Here is a 26,520-nt window from a genome sequence, read left to right as displayed (position 1 = left end):
GGGTTAGCCAGGATGGTCTTGATCTCCTGACCTTGTGATCCGCCCATCTCGGCCTCCCAAAGTGCTGGGATTACAGGCTTGAGCCACCGCGCCCGGCCCATTCTTTGCTGTTCTATAGCAGTGTGTCCAAAACTGTTGAAGCATCTGGACACTTGATCTTGTAATGAAGCAGATTCTGATCCAGTTGGTCCCAGGTTGAGCACCTGAGATTCTGCATTTCTTCAGGCTTCAAAAGGACGTTCAAGCTACTGATCCGCAAACCACATTGGGCAGTGGGTGTCAGTCTCCAGACTGCCAGAAACTCAGCCTCTGTGCCATTTCCCCTTGTTCCATTGTTGTGCAGTCTTTCAAGCTCCCTTTGCTCTTTTCCAAATCCCAGTTTTCCCACATCCCAGTAGGCAGGGAAAGGAGGAGACTCGGATCAGCTCATTTCATCATTAGCACTGCAAGGAGAGAAACTGCTGGAGCTTAGAGGCTACTATGCATCCCTGTGTTGATGCAAACTTGAAAATTCCTGCCTGGCCAGGTGCAGTGGGTCATGCCTGGAATCTCAGTACTTTGGGAGGCCGAGGCAGGTGGATCACATGAGGCTAATAGTTCAAGACCAGCCTGGCCAACATGGCGAAACCCTGTATCTGCTAAAAATACAAAAATTAACCAGGCATGGTGGTGCCCAGCTATAGTCCCAGCTGCTCGGGAGGCTGAGGCAGGAGAATCGCTTGAACCTGGAAGGTGGAGGTTGCAGTGAGCCGAGATCCTGCCACTGCACTCCAGCCTGGGCAACAGAGCAAGACTCTGTCTCTAAATAAATAATAAATAAATAATCCTGCCTGATGGTTTGCTCCTCATTACTGGAGCTAATTGGTGGTGAAGTCTGGAAAGATGGGCTGCCGAATCAGACAGGTGCGAGGGAGTTGCTGGCAAAAGAAAACTTGGGGGCTTCCTCCATGTTTGGGTAATAGCTTTTGACAGGCACAGCTGCAAATCGTTCCCTAGGAAAAATACCCACTTCAGAGAAGGCAAGGCAGCAGGAAATCATGGTGAACCGGGTCTCAGGTGATGAGGCTTCCAGACCTGGATCTGAGACCCTGGACATGTCCCTTTTGCCTGCTTGCTCAGGTGCGAAGTTCCTCTCTCCCAGTCTCCTTGCAGGACTGATGTGCCTGGAGTGCTCCATCAAGGTAAACTCAGGGGTTCGGGGTTAATCATGGACTGCTTTTCCAACAGCAAGGAGATCCAGACCCTGAAGGCAGAGCAGGATGAGATCACCCTGCTGTTGAGTCTCATGAAATCCTCGAGGAACATGAATCGGAGTGAGAAGAACTACATGGAGCTGTGTCTCCTGCTACAAACCAAGGAGGACTACGAGGCCTTAATTAAATCCCTGAAAGTGCTGTTGGCTGAACTGGATGAGAAGGTATGGTCTTTCTCTTAAAGGGTTAACCAGAACACAGAGTAAAGGGGAGAAGTTGGGGTGTATATTCATGATGGCTTAGGCCAGACCTCACACCCCAGTATCGCAGTATCTCCTCTGGACAGCCCGCTAAATGTGACTGCTGCTATTGTCTCGCTACCCTTGAGACCTCTGGGCTCCAGTATCCAGGCTCAGCCATACCAATCCATCCCTCCGCTGTGCTCCCCAGCACCACCCGCTGCACCTAGAATAAACCCCCACAGCTGCACTCTATCGATTAGAAGAGGCTTGGTTACGCTGCAGGAAGAAATGCTACTCCCTCACGCATGCTCAGTGGTTTAAAACGTAAAGTTTAAGGATTCTTACTTGTTGATGCTACGTAACTGTTGTGGGTTGGCTAAGAGCCCTTATATCTTCTTACACTGGTACTAGGTTGAAGGAATAGCCACCATGTTGAACATTGCCAGGTGTTATGGGAAAGAAAGAGTTCTAGAGGGTTTCATGCTGGCAATTGAATGTTTCAGTCTGGAAGTGAAACATGTCACTTCTTCTTTTTTTTTTTTTTTTGAAACAGAGTCTTGCTCTGTTGCCCAGGTTGGAATGCAGTGGTGCAATCTTGGCTCACTGCAACCTCTGCTTCCCGGGTTCAAGCAATTCTCATGCCTCAGCCACCTGAGTAGCTGGTATTACAGGTGTGTACCACCATGCTGGCTAATTTTTGTATATTTAGTAGAGACAGGGTTTCACCATGTTGGCCAGGCTGGTCTCGAACTCCTGACATCAAATGATCTGCCTGCCTCGGCCTCCCAAAGTGCTGGGATTACAGGCGTGAGCCACTGTACCTGGCTGAAACACATCACTTCTGCTCATGACCCAGGGGCTCAAAATAGTCATGTTTTCTAATTATGATAACAAAAAAAAAAAAAAAGAGAGAGAGAGAGAAAGAAAATAAAAAGCAAGAGAAAATAGTCATGGACGTGACCTACCCATCCACAGAGGGGTCTGGGAAGGGCCACCCACCCTCTCATTATCTGGAAGGCAAAGAGCTGGAGGTATTTGCAGGACAGCATTAATGCTCATGCCCCTTACCATGGCTTGAAAGGCCCTGCGTGATCCAGCCCCTGCCTACCCCTTGGCCCACCTCAGGGCCTTTGCCTGTGCTCCCCTACTCCCACCCCTTCCTCTACTCCCGCTTGTCTTTCAGGTCTCAACTTAAATGTGACTTTCTCAGGGAGGCCTTTTCTGTGCCCCCTCTCCGGTTTATCCCTCTCTGTGTCAGTCAGGTTCTGGTGGGAACACAGAGCACCCCCAGCAGGGTATTTTGAGAACAGTTTAATTCAGCCACCATTTACAAGGCTGTGGGCATGAGTAGGGACGTTGAAACACTAGGGTTCGCAACAGCGGGGAAGGGGACAGTGGTCTGGAACCTGGAGAGCCTGGGGCAAGCCAGGGGAAATGGCTCCTCTTTCTTCCAACCTTCTGATCCTCAGTGCAAGGGAGCCCCTCAGGGATGCAGCCAGGTCAGCCCGTTGGGGCACAGAGCAGTGGGTCTGGGGGGCAAGCAGGGGATCCAATGGACTCCACAGTATCCTCTTCATAGCTCTTCTCACCATTGTCATTAGGCCTTAATCTGGTGTTGTTTAATGGCTCCCTAAGCAGCCTGACAGCTCCACAAGGGCGAGAACCACATCTGCTTTGTTCCCTACAGTGTCACCCCTGCCCCCAACCCTGTGCCTGTCCCAGTGTCCCACACACAGTAGATCCTCAGTAAACATTTACTATTTCTATTATAGCATTAATTAATTGCTATAAAGAAGTGGCTGAGACAGGTAATTTATTTATTTTTAAATATTTATTTATTTATTTATTTTGAGACAGAGTTTTACTCCTATTGCCCAGGCTGGAGTGCAGTGGCGCGATCTTGGTTCACTGCAGCCTCTGCCTCCCAGGCTCAAGCAATTCTCCTGCCTCAGCCTCCTGAGTAGCTGGGATTACAGGCATGCATCCCCACGCCCAGCTAATTTTGTATTTTTAATACAGACGGGGTTTCACCATGTTGCCCAGGCTGATCTCAAACTACTGACCTCAGGTGATCTACCCACCTCGACCTCCCAAAGTGCTGGGATGACAGGCGTGAGCCACTGCATGCAGCCAAGACAGGAAATTGATAAAGAAAAGAGGTTTAATTGGCTCACAGTTCTGCAGGCTATACAGGAAGCATAGCAGCTTCTGCTTCTGGGTAGGCCTCAGGAAACTTATAACTCATGGCAGAAGGCAAAGGGGGAGCAGGCAAGTCACATGGCAGGAGCAGGAGGAAGAGAGAGACGGGGAGGCGCCACACTCTTAAACAATCAGATCTCATGAGATTTCACTATGACAAGACAGTACCGAGGGGGATGGTGCCAAACCATTCATTAGAAACCGCCCCCCACCATCCCATTGTCTCCCACCCAGGCGCCTCCTCCAACACTGAGGACTACGATTCAGCATGAGATTGGGGAGGGACACTTAGCCAAACCCGACCACTACTGAATGAATCTGGAAATCTCTTCACATCTTTTGTCTGCTTCAAATCCTTCAGAAAGTTCCTGTTGTTCTTTCCATAAAGGCCCTACTCCCCAGTGAGGCTGCATCAGCTCTGCCTGCCTCTCTCACCTCCCCCCTGCCCCCACCTGCTCTGTGTTCTACCCACAGAGGCCCTCTTCGTGTCCTTTGAGCCCACGGTGCTGTCCCTCACTTCCAGGCCCTTGCATGTGCTGTCTCCTCTGCCTGGAGTGCCTTTCCCTGTCCTCTTTGCTTGGAGACCTCCTGTTTATCACTTAAGTCTCAGCTCAAATGCTATTTCTTTTTTCTTTTTTTTTTTGAAACGGAGTCTCACTCTGTCACCGAGGCTGGAGTGCAGTGGTGTGATCTTGGCTCACTGCAACTTCCACCTCCTGAGTTCAAGCGATTCTCCTGCCTCAGCCTCCAGGGTAGTTGGGACTATAGTCCCAACTAAAAGTCCCCAGAAAAAAAAACTATAATTTTTTTTTGTACTTTTAGTAGAGGTGGGGTTTCACTGTGTTGGCCAGGTTGGTCTTGAACTCCTGACCTCAAGTAATCTGCCCTCCTCCACCTCCCAAGTGTTGGGATTACAGGTGTGAGCCACTGTGCCCGGCCTCAAATGCTATTTCTGTGGGACGTCATCCCTTCATCTTTCCCCACTAGATGCTCCTCCTACTGTGTGTGCCTGAAGTACCTTGTGTCTCCCGTCCCCTAGGGCTTGGCGCTCCCTTCGTGGCTTGTTTCCAGTCCTAGAATGTAAGTTCTCGGAGGGCAGAGACCCTCTGTCCTGATTATTGTCATCACCCACCCCTGCTCTCTGGCACCAGAGCAGATGTTTAATAAACACTGGTGAATGAATAAATGACTGAAAGATGACCAAGGAGGCAATAAAGGGAATAAGGAGATGAATTGAAGAAGACCTGGTGCCATGGGTCTTTAGAAGCATTAGGAAAAGGCAGCACAGTGTGGGGTCCTCAGAAGTTTCTGGGGCTCACTGCCCAGTGCAAACCGTCTTTGCCCAATTTCATTCCAGGGTGGAAGGTCCCAGAATCCCTTCCTCCTATGCCCACCCTCGATGGGCAAAGCCTCGTTCTCACAGGAGGTCACTGGAGGTGGGGACTCCCCAGGCCCTACCTGACCTTCCTCGCAACATAGTTAATAAGCTGATGGGAAGACAGCATCTTGCTTAGGGAATACAATTCTCCACCAGCCACAGCCTTGGAGAATGTCTTCCATTGGGCAGAGGCTGAATGACTCCCAGCATCACAAAAGCAGCATCTGACATAAAGACTCCAAAGGAAATCCAACTCTGAATGTAATCATGAGAGCCACCAGGAAATGTTAATGCCACAGCTTCCCTTGATGGGGAGCTGGAGCTGGAGGACTGCAGGCCCAACTCTCGTGGGGGCGGGCCTGCCTTCAGAGCAGGTGATAGTGCCTGTAATCCCAGTTACTTGGGAGGCTGAGGCAGGGGAATTGCATGAACCCAGGAGACAGAGGTTGCAGTGAGCTAAGATTGTGCCACCGCACTCCAGCCTGAGTGACAAAGCAAAGACTCCATCTCAAAAAAAAAAAAAAAAGAGAGATAGGGTTTCACCATGTTGGCCTCAAGTGATCCACCCATCTCAGTCTCCCAAAGTGCTGGGGTTACAGGCGTGAGCCACCATGCCCGGCCTCTAACACCCATTTCTTTTCCTTTCTTTCTTCCTCCTTTCCTTTCTTCTTCCACTGAGTTGTTAATTACACATGGTGAGATGCACATGCCTTAAGGATACAGCTCAATGAACTGATACTTAAGTATACACTCATGTAATCATCACCAAGATCAAGAGGTAGATTATTGCAGCATCCAGAAGACTTCCTTGATCTCTTTCACAAACCACCCCCAAGGAACCTCATCCTGATCTCCGGCATCATAACTTTGTTTTGTCTGCATATAGAATTGCATCTAAATCACCTCTTCGAGGATATGCACTTTATAACTGGCTTTTTTCATTCAACATTATGTCTGCCAACACCCTTTTTCAACAGCAAATAATTATCCCTTTACAATCCTGAAATGAAATCCATAAATGATAGAATATTTTCCCTTTACTTATGCTTTAAAATCAATATGATGCCTTAATTATAATATAAAGAAGAAATAAAAGTTATTTGTACTAAAATGATATTTATTTTAATGCGTGAATGTCCTCATCTGACTTACCTAGAACAGGGTCAGCAAACTGTTTCTGCAGGGAACAAGATAGTGAATATTTTGGCCTTGTGGGCCACATGGTTTCTGTTACAAGTCCTTAGCTGTGCATTTGTAGCTTGAGGGCAGCCATAGACAATACATAAATGAATGGGCATGGCTGGGTTTCAATAAAACTTTATTGACAAAAACAGGTAGTGGGCCAGATTTGGCCACAGGCTGGAGTTTGCAGACCCCGGCCTAAAAACTGCAGTTAGAGGCCTGTACTGATAGGCAGAATCGCCAAACATTATACACACTGCAGACAGATGCAGGCTGACTGTATCCACAACTCGAAGAACATGATTCAGGCTGTGCTGGTGATGTGATTTTCAGAATGGTGACCAACTCTTAGTAAAGTTACAAACAAATCAAAGAAAAATCTTAATTGATACAGTGACTACAGTCCCGGATAATTCAGTGTCTATTAGAATTGAATGGAAAATTCTGTGTGTGTACATAGAAAAGATAGTTGTTTTTCTTTTGTTTGTTTGTTTTTTAAGATAGGGTCTTGCTCCGTTCAGGCTGGAGTGCAGTGACGCAATCATGGCTCACTGCAGCTTTGACCTCCCAGGCTTAAGTGATCCTCCTGTCTCAGCCTCTCAAGTAGCTGAGACTGTAGGTGCATGCCACCATGCCTGACTATTTTTAGATTTTTTTGTAGAGATGGGGGTCTCACTTTGTTGTCTAGGCTGGTCTCAAATTCTTGGGCTCAAGTGATACTCCCACCTTGGCCTCCCAAAATGCTGGCCAAATTTTCTGTACCTAGAATCAAACTATCTTTTTTGACTAGATGTGGAAAAGGAGCCCGGCACAGTGGCTCATGCCTGTAATCCCAGCACTTTGGGATGTTGAGGCAAGTGGATCACTTGAGGCCAGGAGTTCAAAACCAGGCTGGCCAACATGGCAAAACCCTATCTGTGCTAAAAATACAAAAAAATTAGACAGGCATGGTGGTGCATGCCTTTAGTCCCAGTTACTCGAGAGACTGAGGTAGGAGAATTGCTTGAACCTGAAAGGTGGAGGTTGTGGTGAGCCGAGATTGTGCCGCTGTACTCCAGCCTGGGCGACAGAGTGAGGCCCTGTCTCAAAAAAAGAAAAGAAAGTCTCAAAAGAAAAACAAAATATAAGGAGGTCTCTTATCTACGTAATGTCCAGAGGGACACTGGGAAATCACAAGGATGGAGGATAAGTCTTGGATGCCTGGTGCTCTCTCACATGTTGCAGGGTATGTGACCTCTCGTGACCCACCCATTACATGTCACTAGTGCCTTCATCATTGCAAGAGCCAAAAAATCACTTCTCCAAGGTTATAGAAAGCCCCTCGGAGGAGGACAATGTCATTTCTGCTGGAAACCATGGCTTTGGGTAGGCAGAATGTATGTCAATGTATATAAATGTCACAGGTGAGTGATATTTACATGCACAGGTGACAGCAGATCTCCAGATTGCTTCATTGTACCCCAGACTGGCTAAGATTAAGTCTAATTGAGGAGGCATCCAAGAGATAAGTTAAAATTCCATTTATAGGAAAAAACATTGAAGTTTTTGTCTGAGCACACTTCAGTTAGTGAACTGTAGAACTGGTACCCATACAGATGCTAACACAGCTGGAATTTCTCTCTCTCTCTCTCTCTTTTTTTTTTTTTTCAGATTGTTCAGATGGAAAAAAAAATCGCAAACCAAAAACAGATTTTCACAAAAATGCAGGAGGCCAATAACCCCCGGAAACTGCAGAAACAGATTCACATTTTGGAAACCCGTTTGAATCTCGTATGTAAGGTGTTCTCTGCAGCTCTGCAAACAGCTCTGCCCGACTTTGCTCAGAGCAAAGAATGACGTCTGCCCAGTCATTAGCTCCTGGTTGACTCAGGAGCAGGTGAACTAATGGACACAAAGGCCAGGAAGCCTTTAGGATTTACCGTCCACCTTAGCAAATGCGGTTATCCCCTCAAACCCTTACCCGAATCCCCCAACCTACCTGGGATGCCTACTCTTAGTTCTCTGCCCCAAACTTCCTGTTTGTTTTCAAGAAGCAGCTCAAATATTACCCATTACCAAAGCAGCATTAGTTAGACCTTCCTCCTCCGTGACAAGCTGCTCATGCCTCTGTCATAGCCAGTGCCTTTTTGTTGGTGGTGTTGTCTCTAAGAATTAGTCGGCATAGATATGCATAACTTGATAATGGGAAAGGTGACACTGATCACCCTCAACCTACAGTGACTTTTGTATTAAGCAGGGTTCCCTAAATTGCAATCTGGCTTAAGCAAAAAGGGGAACGTGTTTGTCATAGAATTGAAAGATCCAGAAGAGGAAGTGGGGCCTTCAGGCATAGCTGGATCTAGGTGCTCCATACATGTCTTTAAGACATATTCTCTGTCCATCTCTCCTCTGAGTGGATTTCGTTTTTGGGTAGCCCCCAGTGTGAACAAATGCTAGTAGAAATGAAACATCTTTTTCCTAAGAGTTTAATCACATATTCTGGGGAGAGTTCCCACTGGGCCAACTTGAGTCATGTGCCCATTTCTGAACCAATCACAGTGGTCAGAAGAATGAAATACGTGGGCCCGAGTCACATGGCTAGCCTGGGGCCCCTCTCTCCCAGATCCACCCACTGCCCCCCCAAGTCAGGGAAGGGCAGCCCTATCCAAAATATGTGGATTAGAGGAGAGGTGGTTCCCCTGGAAAAGCAAAAAGAGTGGAGAAGGAATGACGGGCAGGGACAAACAACACATTCCAGTCTGGTTTGTGAAACTGTAGCTCCCATGTGAGCTACTAGAGAGAGAAAGTGAATGGCTTTGGAAGAAAGCCTGTCATTCCCTCACTAAACAAAGCTCCTAGCTTCCCCCAGACTTTGACCCCGAGGCTTTGACCAGGCATGGTGGGAGCTAATTGGATCTGGTCTCTGTCTGCCTCCCCAAGTTGCTGCTGAAGGACAGGGCAGTGTCTTTTTAATATCCATGCCCAGTGATTTGCAGCTGTGCCTCAGGATTCCCAGGATATGTGTTAAAAATACAGATTCTTGGATCCCCTCCGGATTCACAAAATCAGAACCTCCAGAGTGTAGGTTCAGGCATCTGTACCGTTATCAGCAAACCCAGAAAGACTGAAGGTCCCAATGGTTAAGAATCATAGATTTAATGCGTGGCGTGGTGTTTAATGCCTCAGCAAATGTCTGTTGATTGAATGAGTTACTAAATGCATGCATGATTTAATGATGACTTGTCTATAGGTACAATTTTTTTTTTTTTTTCCTGAGACAGAGTCTCACTCTGTCACCCAGGCTGGAGTGCAGTGGCATGATCATGGCTCACTGCAGCCTCAGAGGTCTGCTTTTTTGTTCTAAGTCTATTCAGATGTTCTATTCTCCTCAAATCAATTTCAGTAGTTTGTGTCTTTCTAGGAATTTGTCTATTTCGTCTAAATTATCCTAATCTGTTGGTATATAGTTGTTCCTAGTATATCCCTTGTAGTTTTTCCATAAGATTTGTAGTAATGCTCCTTTTTATATTTCTGAGAGGTCTGTTTTTTGCATCTCAAACTGGTCCCCTCTTCCCTTCATCCCTAACCAGATGTGATTGTACCTTTTAATAGGTTAGGCAGCTGGCCTGGTGTGGTAACTCATGTCTGTAATCCCAGCAATTTGGGAGGCCAGGGTGGGTGGATCATTTGAGGTCAGGAGTTTGAGACCAGCCTGGCTACCATGGTGAAACCCTGCCTCTACAAAAAATACAAAAAAAAAAAAAAAAAAACAATAAAAATTAGCTGGGCATGATGATGCATGCCTGTAATCCCAGCTACTTGGGAGGCTGAGGCAGGTGAATTTCTTGAATCTAGGAGGCAGAGTTTGCAGTGAGCCGAGATGGTGCCACTGCACTCCAGTCTGGATCTGGATGACAGAGTGAGAACCTGTCTCAGGAAAAAAAAAAAAAAAAAAAGAAAGAAAGAAAAGAAAAAGGCAGCCATCTCTAAAGGTGATTTCGGGGTCTCAGAGTACCCCATGGTCCTAAATATCCTCCACCTACTCAGTGGGGCCTGAGAGTCCTCCCCCTAGGTCAGGTCTTTCCCCGCCACAGTCAGAGGATAGATAGTATGCCTACAGTTCTGGAGCAAAATTCACAGTAAAGAGCAAATAACTGATAACATAACTTCCCAAGAGGAAGTGGAGGATGCAAAGATAGAATAAGAATGCTCTGCTCCTAGGGACTCCCCTACCTTGTGTGGTGGCTGTGGACACACTCAGGAACACCCAGAGCTGAGACTAGCAGAAGCAAGCAAAGAGCTCAGGATGCAACATTTTAGGAGGTTCTCCTGCTCAGGCTTGAGGAATCACAGGGCTGGCACCTGAGAGAGAGTGCCTCCTTAAATTTCATGCCCCGGTTGCCTCACTTGCTTTACCCCGGTGTTGGCCCTACAGAAACCAAATGTTTCTTAGAACATACTTTGAAAACCTCCAAAGAAATTAAATCCCTTTGCTGTTAGGAATTTTTTTTGGAGTTGTTTCTTCTCAATGCTTATGGGAGCACTTCACATGGTCTTTTTAAAAAATTTAAAAAATTATTTTATTAAAAAAAAGATAGACTGGGTGTGGTGGCTCACACCTATAATCCAAGCACTTTGGGAGGCTGAGATGGGAGGATCATTTGAGCCCAGGAGTTCGAGACCAGCTTGGGCAACATGGTGAAACCCTGTCTCTACTAAAAATACAAAAAAATAGCCCAGCATGGTGGTCTGCACCTGTAGTTCTAGCTGCTCGGGAGGCTGAGATGGGAGGATCGCTTGAGCCTGTGATTGCACCACTTCATTCCAGCTGGTTGACAGAGCGAGACCCTATTTCATAAAAATAAAAACTAAATTCTACTGTGTATATTTAAGGTATATAATATATTATTGGATACATATAGATATTAAAGTGGTTACTATAGTGAAGCAAGTTGACATATCTGTTATCTCACATAGTTACCCATTTTTGTTTTTGTGACAAGAACCTCTAAAATCTGCGCATTAGCAGGAATCCAAAATACAGTACAATTTTTTTTTTTTTTTGAGACAGAATCTGGCTCTGTCCCCCAGGGTGGAGTGCAGTGGCACGATCTTGGCTCACCACAACCTTCGCCTCCCAGGTTCAAGCAATTCTCCTGCCTCAGCCTCCCGAGTAGCTGGGATTACAGGTGCCCACCTCCACGCCCAGCTAATTTTTTGTATTTTTAGTAGAGACAGGGTTTCACCATGTTGGTCTCAAATGCCTGACCCTAGGTGATCCACCCATCTTGGTCTCCCAAAGTGTTGTGATTACAGGCATGAACCACTGCACCCACCCCAAATACAGTACAGTTAGAGTCCCTGGAGTCCTCATGTTGTACCTTAGGGCTCTAGACTTGCTCATCCTCTATATCTGCTACTTGCTATCCTCTGACCTCTGTCTCCCTGCTCCCTTTCCCCCTCACCCCACCTGCCCCTGGTAACCACTTTTTTATTCTCTATCTCTGTATATTTGCCTCTTTTTTGTTTTGTTTTGTTTTGTTTTTTGAGACGGAGTCTTGCTCTGTCGCCCAGGCTGGAGTGCAGTGGCACAATCTCGGCTCACAGCAACCTCTGCCTCCCGGGTTCCCGCCATTCTCCTGCCTCAGCCTCCCAAGTAGCTGGGACTACAGGTGCTTGCCACTATGCCCAGTTAATTTTTTGTGTTCTTTAGTAGAGACGGGGTTTCACTGTGTTAACCAGGATGGTCTCGATCTCCTGACCTTGTAATCCACCCGCCTCGGCCTCCTAAAGTGCTGGGATTACAGGCATGAGCCACCACACCCCGCCTTTTTTTTTTTTAGACTGAGTCTCATGCTGTCACCCAAGCTAGAGTGCAGTGGTGTGATCTCAGCTCACTACAACTTCTACCTCCCAGGTTCAAGCGATTCTTCTGCCTCAACCTCCCAAGTAGCTGAGATTACAGGTGCCCACCACCATGCCTGTCTAATTTTTGTATTTTTAGTAGAGATGGGGTTTCACCATGTTGGCCAGACTGGTCTCAAACTCCTGACCTCAGGTAATCCACCTGCCTCAGCCTCCCAAAGTGCTGGGATTACAGGCGTGAACCACTGCACCCAGCCTTGACTTTTTTTTTTGTTTAGAGTCCACGTATAAATGAGATCATGCAATATTTTTCTTTCTGCATCTGGCTTATTTCACTTAGCATAATGTCCTCCAGTTTCATCCATGTTGTGGCAAACGGCAGAGTCTCCTTTTTTAAGGCTCAGTAATTGGGGGTGATTTTGCCTCCAAAGGGACGTTGTCTCCAAAGGGAGACACTGTTGGTTGTCATAACAGGGTTGGAGGTGAGGGTGCCACCTGAATGTAGGGGGTATTTAATATCCCACAAAGCATAGGACAGCCCCCTGTTGCAAAGAATCATCCAGCCCAAAGTGCCAGTGATGCTGAGTTTGAGAAACCCTGCATGAAAACAGCCCCACCCCATTTTTTTTTCATGCTATCAATTTGTTGAAGAGTCCAAGTCAATTGTCCTGTAGAAAGTTCTATTAATACCTTCTCAGTTTGGCTTATTATTTCCTATGGTGTCATTTAGCTTGTTCCCCTCTCCTCTGTTAATTGCCTAAAACTGGAAGTTAGATCTAAGAGTAGTTGAGGAATTTGAGATACAGTAAAAAGGATCCACTAAAGGGCCCTTAGCCAGTTGGTGGGCCACTCAACTGACTCCAACCAGTTGAACCTCTTGCCTAGTGCTCCAATGGCCCTTGGGAATGAGATGGGGCAAAGACCTGACAGTCTTCCAGGTACCTTCTGGAACCTTGTCTTACACCCCAGAAATGAGACCTGTTTTTGAAGCATGGCCTTTTCAACAGGTCACTGTTCACTTTGACAAGATGCTGACCACTAATGCCAAGCTCCGGAAGGAGATTGAAGACCTACGATTTGAGAAGGCTGCTTATGACAATGTCTACCAGCAGCTCCAGCGGTGCCTGTTGATGCAGAAGAAAACCATGAACTTGGCCATTGAGCAATCTTCTCAGGCCTATGAGCAGAGGTGGGCTGGTGATAGGTCCAGGGGCAGTGAGGTCTCTTAGCCCCTTGCTGAACATCTAGCTTTCTACTCTGGGCCACCACTACCCCTGGTCCTTATGTGTTGGGGGATCTTAAATCATAGTAGTAATAATTCTGAACACTGACTGTGTGCCAGGCATGATGCTAGGTACTCTAGTGGGTATTGCTTTAACTCTCACAACTGCCCTAGGAATTATTATCCCCATTTTACAGACTAGGACATGGAGGCTTAGAGATGCTAAAATGCCTACCTGAGATCCAGGTAAATGGGATTGTGGTGAAGTTGAGATTCAGACCTCTGTGCTGTGCCATCTCCTCCAAGTGCTCCTGCCTCTAGTCCAAGGGTTCTTTCTCAATCTGGGTCTCTGCTGGCCTCACACTCATAGGAGCAAAAGGCATACAGTTTGACTGTGAAGGGCATAGGCTTTAGAGTCAGACAGATCTGGGTTCAAATCCTGGTTTCATCACTACTATATTGTTGTAGGAGTTCTTTAGATGGTGAAGAGGATTAAATGATATATAAATGTAAGGTAGTGCCTGGGACACAGTAATTGATAAGTGGTGATGGTGGTGGTGATGATAATGATGGTGATGATGGTGATAATGGTGATGGTAATGATAATGACTGTGGTGATGGTGGTGGCGATGATGGTGATGGCAATGATGATGGGGATGATAGTGGTGATTAGGAAGATAATGATGATGGTGATGGTAATCATGGTGATGATGGTGATAATGGTGATGGTAATGATGGTGATGATGATGATGATGATGGTGGTGGTGATAATGATGGTGGTGGTGATGATGGTGATGGTGGTGATGATGGTGATGATGATGGTGATGATAGTGGTGATTAGGAAGGTGATGATGATGACGGTGAGGTGGCGATCGTGGTGGTGGTGATGGTGGTGATGGTGGTCATAGTAATGATGGTGATAATGGGGATGATGATGGTGGTGGTGGTGATGGTGGTGATGATAATGGTTATAATGGTGATGGCGGTGGTAAGGATGATGATGGTGACAGTGATGATGTTGGTGATGGTAGTGATGATGGTGATAATGGTGATGATGATGGTAGTAATGGTGGTGGTGGTTATGGTAATGATGGTGATGATGGTGGTGGTAATGGTGATGATGATGGTGATGGTGGTGATGAGGATGGTGATGGTTGTGATGTGGTGATGGTGGTGGTGATGGTGATGGTGGTGATGATAGTGGTGATGATAGTGGTAATGGTGGTGATGGTGGTGGTGATGATGGTGATGGTGGTGGTGATGATGATGGTGATGGTGGTGGCGGTGATGATGATGACAGTGGTGATAATGGTGATGGTGGTGAGGATGATATGGTGACAGTGATGATGGTGATGATGGTGATAATGGTGATGATGATAGTGGTGATGGCAGTGGTGGTGGTGGTGATGATGGTGATGGTGGTCATGGTAATGATGGTGATAATGATGGTGGTGGTGATGGTAATGGTGGTGATGGTAATGATTGTGGTGATGGTGGTGGTGATGATAATGGTGATAGTGATGGTGATGGTGGTGGTGATAGTGATGATAATGGTGATGGTGGTGATGAGGGTGATGACGGTTGTAGTGGTGGTGGGGTGGCGATGGTGATGGTGGTGATGATAGTGGTGATAATTGTGATGGAGTGGTGATGGTGATGGTGGTGGTGATAGTGATGATAATGGTGATGGTGGTGATGAGGGCGATGATGGTTATAGTGGTGGTGGGGTGGTGATGGTGGTGATGATAGTGATGATAATGGTGATGGATGGATAATGAGGGTGATGATGGTTATAGTGGTAGTGGGTGGTGATGGTTATGGTGGTGATGATAGTGATGATAATGGTGATGGTGGTGATGAGGGCGAGGATGGTTATAGTGGTGGTGGGGTGGTCATGGTGATGGTGGTGATGATAGTGGTGATAATGGTGATGGTGGATGGATGATGAGGGTGATGATGGTTATAGTGGTGGTGGGTGGTTATGGTGATGGTGGTGATGATAGTGGTGATAATGGTGATGGTGGTGGTGATGATGGTGACAGTGATGATGGTGATGGTAGTGATGGTGATAATGGTGATGATAGTAGTGATGGTGATAGTGGTAATGGTGGTGGTGATGATGATGATGGTGATGCTGAAGGCAATGATGATGATAATGATAGGAAAATCATTTCTGGGAGTGATCTAGAGCTTACAGCTCTGGTTGTTCAGGTAAGGAGGGTTGTTTTTACACAACCAGAAATCATTATGATTAATAAAAGTGATAGTCATTGTGTAGGCAGGAAGGCCTTCTGGACTGGCAGGGAAAGGAAAGCAGAGAGGAGGAGCCTCAGATGCTCAGGCTCTGTACCTTTTGCCCAGGGTGGAGGCCATGGCTCGAATGGCTGCCATGAAGGACCGGCAGAAGAAGGACATCTCTCAGTACAACCTGGAGATCCGAGAGCTGGAGCGTCTCTATGCCCATGAGAGCAGGCTCAAGTCCTTCCTGCTTGTCAAGCTGAATGACCGCAATGAATTCGAAGAGCAGGCCAAAAGGGAGGAAGGTACACTCTCCAGGAGCAAGCTTGTGCTCTCTGGCTCTCTTTTGTGCCTTCTTTCTCTCTCTCTTTTTAAGTGAAGGTGCCTAAGTCTCCTTGTGGTTGCCAAATTTAGCAAATAAAGATATAAGATGCCTAGTTAAGGTCGGGCACTGTGGCTCACGCTTATAATCCCAGCACTTTGGGAGGCCAAGGCAGGCTGATCATTTGAGGTCAGGAGTTTGAGAACAGCCTGACCAACATGGTGAAACCCTATCTCTACTAAAAATACAAAAAAATTACCTAGACTTGATGGTGAGTACCTGTAATCCCAGCTACTTGGGAGGCTGAGGTAGGAGAATCACTTGAACCTGGTAGGCAGAAGTTGCAGTGAGCCAAGATCATGCCACTGCACTCCAGCCTGGGCAACAGAATAAGACTCTGAGACCCTGTCTCAAAAAGAAAAAAAAAAAAAAGCCTAGTTAGGTTTAAATATAAAATAAACAATAAATATTTAGGGATAACTATGTCTCATGCAGCATTTGGGACATACTTCTGATAAAACTTTTTGTTTATCTATAATTGGGACATATTTATACTGAAAAATATATTTGTCTGAAATTCAAATTCAACTGGGAACTCTCTGTTTTATCTGCCAACCCTAATTTACGGCATGTGTCTTCATTTGGGGCTCTCTTTCTATTGTTTAGAGGCTTATTGTTGGGGTCCCCGAGTTCATCTCTAGGTTTGATGATTCACTAGAATATCTCGCAGGACTCAGCACAGAGGCACCTTCACGGCTGTGATGCATTACAGTGAAAAGGTGCCAAGCAAGGTCAACACGGGGAGAAGGTGTGTGGTCTGGTGTCTGGAGGAAACTGGGTGCAAGCTTCCCAGTAGAATCACACTGAGCACACGTGGTTCTTTCAGGATCTAACTGTGACCACACATGTCAAGAGTTATCTACTGGGCTGGGCATGGTGGCTCATGCCTGTAATCCCAGTACTTTGGGAGGCCAAGGTGGGAGGATCAGGAGTTGAGGCCGGGAGTTTGAGACTAGCCTGGGCAACAGAGCAAGACCCCATCTCTATAATAAATTCAAAAAATTAGTTGGGCATAGTGGTACGTGCCTGTAGTCCCAGCTACTCGGGAGGCTGAGGTGGGAGGATGGCTTGATCTCAGGAAGTCTGATGGTGACAAGGTGCTAAGGGGTAGAAAAAAGCAGATCCTAAGCCCAAGAGTTTGAGGCTGCAGGAAGCTATGATTGTACCACTCCAGCCTGGGTGACAGAGTGAGACCCTGTCTCTTGAAAAAAAAAAAAGGTTGTCTCATAGTGGGGTGTACTAGAGATTCTGTGCCCCAAATTCTTACTGGGGGCTGGTTGTGTAGACATCCTCTGCCTAGCACATACCAACATTCTAGACCCCCAGAGGAAAAGCAGCTGTTTGGGATAAACTGCTGGGCATGGTGACACTTGCTGTGGTCTCAGCTACCAGGGAGGCTGAGGTGGGAGGATCGCCTGAGCCTCACCAAAACAGTGGGGAGCCACTACCTGTAAAAGGTCACGTGGTCAGGTGTGCCTAAAAGATCCTTTTTTTTTTTTTTTTTTTAAGAAACAGGGTCTTGTTCTTTTTCCCAGGCTGGCGTGCAGTGCTGTGACAGTCATAGCTCACTTCAGCCTTGACCTCTTAGGTCCAAGCCATCCTCCCACTTTGGCCTCCCGAGTAGCTAGGACCACAGGCACTCACCACAACACTTGGCTAATTTTTAAAATTTTTTTTCTTTTTTTAGACGGAGTCTTGCTCTGCCGCCAAGCTGGAGTGCAGTGGCGCAATCTCGGCTCACTGCAACCTCCACCTCCTGGGTTCAAGTGATTCTCCTGCCTCAGCCTCCTGAGTAGCTGGGACTACAGGCACATGGCACCACACCCAGCTAATTTTTGTATTTTTAATAGAGACGGGGTTTCACCATGTTGGCCAGGATGGTCTCGATCTCTTGACCTTGTGATCCGCCTGTCTTGGCCTCCTAAAGTGCTGGGATTAAAGGCATGAACTACTGCACCCGGCCTAATTAAAAAAATTTTTTTGTCGAGGTGGGGTCTTGCTATGTTGTCCACGCTGGTCTTAAACTCCTGGGCTCAAGTGATCTTCCCACCTTGGCCTCCCAAAGTGCTGGGATTACAGGTGTGAGCTACCGTGCCCGGCCAGGGCAGGGATTTTGTATCAGCAGTGCCTAGCACAGTGTGTGTGGCTCATAGTAAATGCTTCATGAGGTATTTGTGAAATGAATGATGGGTGAAGCTTCTGCTCTATCTCCTGGAAACATCTAACCTCATCCCTAAGGCATACTACTACTACTACTACTACTACTACTACTACTATTACTACTACTACTGCTATTACTACTACTACTAGTACTACTACTACTACTATTACTACTGCTGCTATTACTACTACTACTAGTACTACTACTACTATTACTACCACTACTGCTACTACTACTACTACTATTACTACTACTACTGCTATTACTACTACTACTACTATTATTACTACTACTGCTATTACTACTACTACATATATATATAGTTATTTATTTATTTTTTTGAGATGGAGTCTTGCTCCATCACCCAGGCTGGAGTGCAGTGGCACAAACTCGGCTCACTGCAACCTCTGCCTCCCGTGTTCAAGCAATTCTCCCGGCTTAACCTCCCATGTGGCTGAGATTGCAGGCACGTGCCACCACACCTGGCTAATTTTTGTATTTTTAGTAGAGATGGGGTTTCACCATGTTGGCCAGGCTGATCTCGAACTCCTGACCTCAGGTAATCCGCCTGCCTTGGCCTCCCAAAGTGTTGGGATTACAGGCGTGAGTCACCATGCCTGGCCATAATGACAATATTGATCACGTTACTGTCTGCCTGGCATGGATCTGAGGCGCTTCCTTTTGAGCGTCACAGTGGCTGATTTTTCCTTTCCTAGCTCTCAAGGCAAAGAAGCATGTCAAGAAGAGCAAGGGAGAGAGTTTTGAGAGCTACGAGGTGGCCCACCTCCGGCTGCTGAAGCTGGCTGAGAGTGGGAACCTAAACCAGCTCATTGAAGATTTTCTGGCCAAGGAGGAGAAGAATTTTGCTCGGTTCACATATGTCACGGAGCTCAACAACGACATGGAGATGATGCACAAGAGGACCCAACGAATCCAGGTCAGGGTGGCTCTGCTTTCCTAGGCCCTGGGGCCCCTGTGTCCACAGCAGCCTTTCCAGAGCAGTCTCCCAGGAAGGCTCTGTGAGAGGCACTATAGAAAGCAGTTTGGTCAACACCCCTCTATTCCCCCTACATTTTATTTTTGAGACAGGGTCTTACTCTGTTACCCAGGCTGGAGTGCAGTGGTGCAATGTTGGCTCACTGCAGCCTCGACCTACCGGGCTCAAATGATCCTTGCATCTCAGCCTCCTGAGTAGTCTGGACTACAGGTGTGCACCACCATGCCTGGCTAATTTTTGCATTTTTCGTAGAGTTGGGATTTTGCCATGTTGCCCAGGCTGATCTCGAACTCCTGACCTCAAGCGAGGCTCCCACCTTGGACTCCCAAAGTACTGAGATTACAAATGTGAACCATTGCACCCACTGTCCCCTTATTTTTTATTTGTATTTTTTTTTTTTTTGAGATGGAGTCTTGCTCTGTCATCCAGGCTGGAATGCAGTGGCATGATCTTGGTTCACTGCAACCTCCACCTCCTGCGTTCAAGAGATTCTCCCGCCTGAGCCTCTGAAGTAGCTGGACTGCAGGCGCCACCACAATGCCCTCTTTTTTTTGTATTTTTAGTAGAAACGGGGTTTCATCATGTTGGCCAGGCTGGTCTCAAACTCCTGGCCTCAAGTGATGTGCCCGCCTCAGCCTCCCAAAGTGCTGGGATTATAGATGTGAGCCACCATGCCTGGCCTATAACAATGGATACATACATTTAATGTATTCATGTCCCCCAACCCAATAGTGACTTTATAATCCATGGCGTGTTTTATTAAGCAGCATTCAGTAAACTACAGTCCATGGCTGTTTCTGTGCAGCCCATGAGCCAAGAAGGATTTTTACATTTTTAAAGGATTGTAAGAAGAAAAAAAAGAGAGAGAGAGAGAGAAATATGCAAGAGGGACCTGCAAAGCTGAAAGTATTTCTTATTTGGCCCCTTACCTGACCCTTGTTAATTAACAGTTTCGAGGAGAGATAACTCATTCTTATCTTGGCAAGACTTGACGCACATGAGCATAGTAAAGGCCCTGACAAGTCCTGCAGTAAAGAAACCTGCCTACCTTTGTTGAACCCATAATTTCCCAAATGTCACTGGCTTCCTGGGCTATTTACATGCCAGTATATAAATAAACATCCTTTGGAACTATCTGCATGGAATAGAGTCTAAACCCCTTAGTGTGACATTCCAGCCCCTTCAAAATTTGGCTCCTACCTGCCTTTGCAGACACAGGTCCTGTTACGACCTCTAAGACACCCTCTGCTGCTGCCAGCCCCAGCTGTCCCATGCATTTCCCTTCACCAGTGTCTTCCCCGTGCTGTTCCATCTCTCTCCCCTCCTTTTCTCTTCTGATGAAATCCTGCGCATTAGTCCTGACCCTGCACAAATGTTGCCTCCTCTGGGAATTCATTACTCCTTCTTCTGAGGGCCCTGTCTGTCCTCTGCTTATGTGATGAGGGGAGCTGCTTTCCTTTGTAATCTATCACTGTTTCCCACATGTGGGGTATGCACACTGGCCATGTGCAAATAGATTGCAGCTAGAATATAGGTGAAAATATTTTCATTTACTAGTGATGAATTAATTTTTAAAGGAATAATAGAGCTTCCAGAGCAAACTTGTGATTTAATGGATATTTACTTAGGGTAGTAAGTAATAACAGTAAACAAAGAATAATAAACATAATAAACAGAATGGCTTGGTTTATAGAAAACTATTATAGATAACAGTCCATGTGGCTGCAAAAAATGGAGTGAAGGTGACTTTATCAGCTAGGGTTGTCACAGGAAACAGCACAGCCAACATGGGTAAATTGGCCAGGCACGGTGGCTCACACCTGTAATCCCAGCACTTTGGAAGGCTGAGGCAGGTGGATCACCTGAGGTCAGGAGTTCAAGACCAGCCTAGGCAACATAGTGAAATCCTGTCTTTACTAAAAATACAAAAAATGAGCTGGGCATGGTGGCGGGCACCTGCAATCCCACTACTCGGGAGGCTGAGGCAGGAGAATCCTTTGAACCTGGGAGGCAGAGGTGGCAGTGAGCCGAGATGGCACCACTGCACTCCAGCCTGGGCGATAGAGCGAGACTCCATCTCAAAAAACAAAAACAAAAACAAAAAACCCGCCCCAAAAAACCACCGAAACCCAAAAATAAAATGGGTAAATTGAGGAGAGTTTTAAAAAAGGGGCTGTTTCCAGACGTCTGAGGAAATTCAGAAGGCAGCACGTGGGAAGAGCCAGAGCTCGAAAATGGGTCAGGGGAGAGAGGAATGAGGAGACGGCTGCCTGCTATGCCCTTCCTGGACTGGTGCAGCCAAACTAGGGATGGACCCAGGGGGTGGCAAATACCCCAACCTCCCTCTCCTCCCACCTTTATCTCCCACCTGTGCCTCCCACTGGCTGGGCTGCCCAGCAGCCAAGCACAAGGGAGCCCATAGGTACAAGCCCCGCAGGTCCCAGGCAGGGCATGGGGAGGTGCAGGGTGGGAGGTGCATCTGGGGGTGGCAAAGACAGACTTGAAGGACCCTCATGCCACTCTCTGTCCCCTTCCTGGAAGGAGGTCTTCCTGGATGAGGGTCCAGGACAGGCACAGGAAATGGTTCTTCCCCAGAAATGACCTAGACCTCCCATTCACCTTGAGGCTGCTCTCTCCTTTCCTCCTGCAGCTGCACAGCATCTCCCGCATAAGGACAAGAGCAGGCGCTCTGGGACTCAGTCTCTCTATCTGTAGAATGGCACACACACTTGGACTAGAGGAGTCCTCCAAGTCCAAACTCTTTTTTTAAAAAAGAGTTTCAAACTTTTATTTAAAAAGCTACAAACGTTTTTTTTTTTTTCTTTTTCTTTCTTTTCTGTTTTTTTTTTTTGTGTTTTGAGACAGAGTCTTGCTCTGTCACCCAGGCTGGAGTACAGTGGCACGATCTCGGCTCACTGCAACCTCCACCTCCCGGGTTCAAGCGATCCTCCTGCTCAGGCTCCTGAGTAGCTGGGACTACAGGCATGAGCCATCACGCCTGGCTAATTTTTGTATTTTTAGTAGAGAAAAGGTTTCACCATGTTGGCCAGGATGGTCTCGAATGCCTGAACTCAGGTTATCTGCGTGCCTCAGCCTCCCAAAGTGTTGGGATTACAGTGGTGAGCCACCACGCCCGGCCATACAGAACGCTTTTGTTTAATTCCATGTTTTGAAGAAACACTGGTATATAAAACACAGGAAATGGAGCAGACCTGGACGGAGGAGTGGGGGTGGGATGGGCCATGCAAGGAGGCTGGGACCCTACCTTTTTGCCTTCTTGTGGCATCTTTGCTCAAACTAAGGGATCAGGTTTAAAAAAAATTTTTTTTTTTTAAATTAAAAACAATTAGGAGGCCGGGCGCGGTGGCTCACGCCTGTAATCCCAGAACTTTGGGAGGCCGAGGTGGGTGGATCACGAGGTCAGGAGATCAAGACCATCCTGGCTAACACGTGAAACCCCGTCTCTACTGAAAATACAAAAAACTAGCCGGGCGAGGTGGGGGGCGCCTGTAGTCCCAGCTACTCGGGAGGCTGAGGCAGGAGAATGGCGTGAACCCGGAAGGCGGAGCTTGCAGTGAGCCGCTGCACTCCAGCTGCTGCCTGGGAGACAGCAAGACTCCGTCTCAAACAAACAAACAAACAAACAAAAACACACACAATTAGGGATTCTAACATCTGACTGCACCCCTCCCTAGAGGACTGGGGGTAGAGTCTCATAAACCAGCCTCCGGAGTAGCTGGGACTGCAGGCGAGCGCCCCCATGCCCAGCTAATTTTTGTATTTTTAGTAGAGACGGGGTTTCACCATGTTGGCCAGGATGGTCTCAATCTCTTGACCTCGTGATCCGCCCTCCTCGGCCTCCCGAAGTGCTGGGATTATAGGCGTGAGACACCACGCCCGGCCCCAGCCTTCTGTTTTAGTTTCGTTTGGTTTCCCACCTCCCCAAGTTGTTCAATTCTTAGTGGCAGTGATTTAAAAACCAGGATATTCCACATGAAACTCTGAATTTCTGGTTTCTCTTGGAAAATCAGATCTGACTCCTCCCGCCCACATTCCCGCGGGAATCCGAGTTCCTACCAACGGAGCCATTGGCTTCCTCCTAGCTCACAGAGACCAGCCGGGCCGAAGTGCTCCGGGGCCCGCAGAGGTTAGCTGGCCTTTGAGTTGCTGAAGTTCAGGCGCGTCACCACTGTCCTCTGGCGGCCATTTGCGGTATCGCAGGGAAGGTCTTTGCGGGCCCGCCTGGAAGTGGGCAAGACCCTGAATTCTTGGGTCCCAGTGGGACATTGAGGACAAGCCCTAGCAGAGTAGTGTGAGGACCCCGGCTGGATATCCTGACCGGATAGAAAATATTCCTGAGCCGACTTGGCCTTGATTTTCCCCACTCCTCATAAGGGGACCCTCTTCCTTAGGGTCATGACAAATGTGTCTAAGATGGGTAAGTGCTGCCCTCTCTGGGCCTCAGTTTCCCCATCTGTAGAGTGATGTTTGGACCAGAACGATAGTTTCCAAGCTGTTTGTTAAGGTTACAGAACTGTGCCTTTTTGGGCTCAAATAGAGCTGCAAATGCCTGTTGAATAAGTCCAGAGAGCACTGATTTCCAATGGTAAGACTTAATTTTGCAAAAAATCTTATAGGACAAAGATATGCTCACTGTAGAAAATCTGGAAAGCAACTAAAGATGGAAGGAATTTTAAACCACCCACTATCCCATTACCTGAGACAATCACTGGTGACATTCTGAAATATTTCCTTCTAACTTCCAGCTTTTTTTTTTTTGGCCCTCCCTTCCTGCCTGCCTGCCTGCCTGCCTGCCTGCCTTCCTTCCTTCTTTCCTTCCTTTTTCTTCCTCTTTATCTTTCTTTTTCTTTCTTCTTTTTTTGCAGGATCTCACAATGTCAGCCAGGCTGGAGTATAGTGGCTTTATCTTGGCTCACTCCAGCCTCAATCTCCCCGGCTCAGGTGATCCTCCCATCTAAGCCTCCAGAGTGGCTGGGACTACAGGCGTACACCACCACACCCAGCTAATCTTTGTATTTTTTGTAGAGATGAGGTTTCAGTGTGTTGCCTAGGCTGGTGTCAATGGTTGTGCTTTTAAAATGTAAAACTTTATATAGTTATTACCATATAAAGTTGTGTATCTGATTGAAGCAAATGTCCTTTTGATTATTCGTTCATCCAGCAAGTATTTATTGAGCACGTACTGCGTTCCAGGCACTGCTCTAGACCCTGATAATGTGACAGTGAACAGGATGACAAAAAGTTTAGCCCTCACAGAACTGCTGTTTTGGCAGGGAGAAACAGACAATAAACAACAAGCCCAATACTTAGACGCAAATTATAGAGTAAGTTAGAAAGGGAGATGCAGTGTGGGTAACAAGATGAAGTAGCGCAGCGTAAAATGGGTTTTGGAGCCGGTTGTGGGCCCCGGGCAGTTGGGAAGTTAAGATCTGGGTGAACTTACAGGTGAGGGATTGAGCTGTCCAGATCTCTGGGGAAGAATGCTCCAGGCAGAGGAAACAGCACACGCAAAGGCTCTGACGCAGCTTGCAAGCAGGCCAGGGTGTCTGGCACGCAGAGAGAGATATCGGAGGGAGAGGGGATGAATCTGGGAGGTGAGGGTTGCTGGGCACATTTCCGGAAGAGGTTTTGGCCATTTCTCTGAGAAGCAGGGGCCGTGGGAGATCTCCAAGCAGGGGAGTGGTGCCACCGACTCAGGTTACTGATGCAATTTGCAAACTACTAAAAAGTCTCAGTGTGAATCCCATCACCCGGATATGGCATAGGTTCATCTTTTTGGTGGAGCTCCGCCACCCCACCCCTGCCCTGTGAAGCTGGGAAGACTCACTTCCTTTCTATTGTTTTTCCAAAATAATATTTTTTTTCTGATTAGAATTTTTTTTTCACAATTTGGAAAATACTAAAAAGTATAAATACAACCCCCAAATCAGGAATAATTCTATCACATGGACATAGCATTGTTTCATCTTTTTGGTAGAGTTCTTTCTTGCTTTTTTAAAAATTAAAAATTTCCAGGACTTTAGGAGGCTGAGATGGGCAGATCACTTGAGCCCAGGAGTTTGAGACCAGCCTGGGCAACATGGCGACACCCCATCTCTACAAGAAATACAAAACACAAAAAGAAATGAGCTGGGTGTGATGGTATGTGCCTGTAGTCCCAGCTACTCAGGAGGCTGAAGTGGGAGGATTGCTTGAGGCTGGGAGGTCGAGACTGTAGTGAGCCAAGATTGCATCACTTCACTCCAGCCTGGGCAACAAAGCAAGACCCTGTCTCAAAAAAAAATTAATAAAAATTTAAAAATTAAAGGAGATGAGCCTTCTAATCTTTACAGGTGGGAAAAAAGCAAGAAAGAGCTCTTACCAAAAACATGAAGCAATGCTATGTTAGCAGATGGGATTCTTCCTGATTTGGGTTTGTATTTGTTCCTTGCAGAATTTTCCAAATTGTATAAATATATTATTATACACCTGTGGGAAAGTGTAGGCAATTCAGAAAAACATAAAGAAAAATTAAAAGTCACCACAATATCATTACCTGGAGATAATTAACATTTTGTCGACACTGCTTTACGAAGGCAGTCTGTGGTTACACATGTGCACACAGACACACACACGCCCATTTACAAGCCTATTTTTAGTAGTAGATCATACTAGACAGTTCATGCTGTTTTGTAAACCTTTTGTTTCCCAATGATTTACCATAGATACCTCCCAACATCTTCTATTTTTTTCTCCTTTTTTTTTTTTTTTTTTTTTTTGAGACAGGGTCTTGCTCTGTTGCCTGGCTGGAGTGCAGTGGCGGGATCTCGGCTCATTGCAGCCTCCGCCTCCTGGGTTCAAGGTATTCTCCTACCTCAGCCCTCCGAGTATCTGGGGACTACAGGTGTGCACCACTACACCTGGCTAATTTTTGTATTTTTTTGTAGAGATGGGATATCACCATATTTCCCAGGCAGGTCTCAAACTCCTGGGCTCAAGAGATCTGCCCGCCTTGGCCTCTCAAAGCACTGGGATAACAGGCGTGAGCCACCATGCCCAGTCCACTGTGTTTTTTTAAATGGCTTCTGGAGACCCTAGATGCTCTGTAGTACGGAATCACAAGATGCTTCTTAAAAATGCACATTCCAGGCTGGGCGTGGTGGCTTGTGCCTGCAGTCCCAGCTACTCAGGAGGCTGAGATGGGAGGATCACTTGAACCGGAGAGGCAGAGGTTGCAGTAAGCTGAGATCTCACCACTGCACTCCAGCCTGGGCAAAAGAGCGAGAGCTTGTCTTAAAACAAACAAACAAACAAACAAATAAACCAAAAAACAGAAAAATGCACTCCTGGCCAGGCACAATGGCTCACACCTGTAATCCCAGCACGCTGGGAGGCTGAGGCAGGAAGACTGCTTGAGCACAGGAATTCAAGACCAACCTGGGTAACATAGTGAGACTCCATGTCTACAGAACATTTTTTAAA

The 26,520-nt window shown here is 46.9% G+C and overlaps 1 protein-coding gene across 4 annotated transcripts in view; it reads left to right on the top strand.

The window, feature by feature from the left end:
- Nucleotides 1-26,520, top strand: part of CCDC63 (coiled-coil domain containing 63) — a 55,242-nt gene that overhangs the window by 10,810 nt on the left and 17,912 nt on the right. For all 4 annotated transcript variants that reach the window (XM_033220608.1, XM_033220606.1, XM_033220607.1 and 1 more), the window contains 5 exons: nucleotides 1,228-1,417; nucleotides 7,845-7,964; nucleotides 13,046-13,227; nucleotides 15,622-15,803; nucleotides 18,758-18,978. In XM_033220608.1, the coding sequence (XP_033076499.1) occupies nucleotides 1,286-1,417; nucleotides 7,845-7,964; nucleotides 13,046-13,227; nucleotides 15,622-15,803; nucleotides 18,758-18,978 (837 nt within the window). In that variant the 5' untranslated portion in view covers nucleotides 1,228-1,285. The remainder of the gene's footprint in view (nucleotides 1-1,227; nucleotides 1,418-7,844; nucleotides 7,965-13,045; nucleotides 13,228-15,621; nucleotides 15,804-18,757; nucleotides 18,979-26,520) is intronic.

This window comes from Trachypithecus francoisi, unplaced genomic scaffold (genome assembly GCF_009764315.1).
Source record: "Trachypithecus francoisi isolate TF-2019V2 unplaced genomic scaffold, Tfra_2.0 Lachesis_group11, whole genome shotgun sequence".
Lineage (NCBI taxonomy): Eukaryota > Metazoa > Chordata > Mammalia > Primates > Cercopithecidae > Trachypithecus > Trachypithecus francoisi.
The sequence above is the reverse complement of the archived record's forward strand: the minus strand, read 5'-3'. Positions and strand labels throughout refer to the sequence as shown.